This window comes from Suricata suricatta, chromosome 9 (genome assembly GCF_006229205.1).
Source record: "Suricata suricatta isolate VVHF042 chromosome 9, meerkat_22Aug2017_6uvM2_HiC, whole genome shotgun sequence".
NCBI classification, from domain to species: Eukaryota; Metazoa; Chordata; class Mammalia; order Carnivora; family Herpestidae; genus Suricata; species Suricata suricatta.
Genome location: NC_043708.1, coordinates 137,658,686 through 137,660,790, shown reverse-complemented (window position 1 = coordinate 137,660,790; position 2,105 = coordinate 137,658,686). Strand labels below are relative to the sequence as shown.

General features: G+C 68.7%; 1 protein-coding gene across 1 annotated transcript in view; it reads right to left on the bottom strand.

The window, feature by feature from the left end:
• The window catches only part of MEX3B (mex-3 RNA binding family member B), a 74,780-nt gene that overhangs the window by 64,583 nt on the left and 8,092 nt on the right, over positions 1 to 2,105 (bottom strand). The window contains exons 2-3 of the mRNA XM_029952312.1: positions 1,883 to 2,103; positions 4 to 1,039 (exon numbers count right to left, since the gene is read on the bottom strand). Coding sequence (XP_029808172.1) covers positions 4 to 1,039; positions 1,883 to 2,103 — 1,257 coding nt within the window. The remainder of the gene's footprint in view (positions 1 to 3; positions 1,040 to 1,882; positions 2,104 to 2,105) is intronic.

The window sequence follows — 2,105 nt, the reverse complement described above, 5'->3', positions numbered from 1 at the left end:
TGCAGCCGGCGGTGCACCAGCAGCCCCAGGTTGGTGTTGGAGGGCGCGCTGGCGCCGCCCCCGGGAAAGACCACCGAGGAGGACGAGGCGGAGGAAGATGCGGAGGAAGAGCACGAGGAGGACACGGGGGCCGCGGGGCCGCCCCCCGGGGACCGCTCGAACTGAGCCCAGAGCAGGGGCGCCCCAGGCGGGGGCGCGGGAGCCGGGTCGAAGGTGGGCTGCAGCTCCGGGCAGCCGTCGGGGGAAGGCACGGAAGCCTCCCCCGCCGCGTAGCTGTATCCATTGCCGTTGTTGTTGTTGTTCCCGTTGTGGGCAAAGCTGAGCGCGGGGCTGGGGGGGCTGTAGTCTGCTAGGCGCGGGGTGGCGGCCGTGCTGCCGCCGGTCCCCCCGCCGAAGTAAGAGTCTGTGGAGGCGCTGCCGAGCGAGCTGGAGCTGTCGTTGCGGTAGCTAGAGAAGGTCTTGCGGCCCGGGGTGGGCGTGATGCTGGGCGTGGGCTTGCTCCAGAGGCTGCCCGGGCCGGACCCGCCGGACCCGTGATGCAGATCAAAGCCCACATCCGTGCCGTTGGCGTGGAAGTCGTTCTCATCCGTGAGCTCAATGATCCCTCCCGTGCGCAGGGCGATGTGCGCCTCTATCTCCTCGCGGGCTCGGTCCACGTTCTCGGGCATGCCGGTCACCTCGAACACCGGCTCCTTGTCTCGGCTGGGCGTCACGATGTACGTGTGGGTCTGTTGCTGGATGCGCTTGATCGTGGCGCCCTTGGGCCCCACCACGAGCCCCACCACGCGATAGGGCACCCGCACCTGGATGGTGGTCTGTCCAGGCAGGTTGGGCGGCCCGGGCACTGCGCCGTTGAGCGCCGTGTTCTTATTCCGCGAGGCGCGGATCATGGAGAAGTGCTCCGCGGCAGAGATGATCTCCCTCCGAGCCATGGCCACATCCTCCTTCCTGCCCGTCACAACAAAGACAGGCTCCTCCCCGCGAACCGGGGTCTTGATGTAAGTATTGGTCTTCGCCCGCAGCGCTTTGATTTTACAACCTGGGAGCCCGGGTGCAGGGGAGGGAGTGGGAGAGAGAGACAGACACGCCCATTAACCCGGGGTAACCGCGGAGACCTAGGACCGCCCGCGCCCGAGGCTGCGGGACCGCTGGACACGCTTTGGGCGGAAAGGGGGCGGCTCCCTCGCTGACCCCGGGCCACGCCACCGGCTGGGAAGCGGGTTCCACCCGCGAGGCGCTCGAGGAACAGCCCATTGGCTGCCCAGCCCTCCCCCGGTGACTGCAGTCGTCCCGAGCAAACCCCAGAATCCCAGAAAAAGTCAGCTGGGGAGATGCCGCTAGGATCCAGCGGGGCGCGCCGAGCGCCCAGAAGACGCGGCGAAGGGGTCCGGGGAAGAGGGTCGGGGCCGCGATCCGCCCCCCAGAGCTGGGGGACTGATGGGAAGGGGGGGCAGTCCCGGGACCCATTGTTCCTCCTCTGGGCTCCATTCCGCTTTGCAGAAATCCAGAATCCTCCTCCCATCCGATGCTCACTCCTCCTCCTCCTCCCCCCTCCCAAAGGACCGATCAAAGGCCCCCTCCCCCAAGCATCTTCTATTTAAATTCTATTTCCCGGGGTGGGCTGGGTGGGGGGCGCTGGGGGAGAAGGCAGTGATTTCAGCAGGACGAGGTGCATTCCGCCGCGGCCGCGGAGCGGCTCCGGGAGACAGCCTGCCTGCACTTTCTTTGTCTGGGGCGCCGGCCCCTCGCGCGGCTCTTCCTCTCTCCTCAAGGCTCGCGGGCGCCGCGGATCCCGAGCCCTCCCGCGCCCTCCCTGCGGGGCGGTGGCCCGAGACCCTCTCCCCCCACCCCCCGACCGGCTCCCCATCCCTGCCGGACCCACCTTGCCGCCCCACGATCTCGGCGACGTGCTCGGAACTGGGCACCGGCACGCACTCGGTCATGTTCACGCTCTTCTTGCGCGGCTCACTGTCGTACAGAGAGGCACCCTCGTCACTGTCCAGCCCCAGCAGGGAGAGCTGATCGAGCGCGAGCTGCAGGGCTCTTTGGTCATCCAGGGTCTCTCCCCCGCCGCCGCCGCCGCCGCCTCCCCCTCCGCCGCCGCT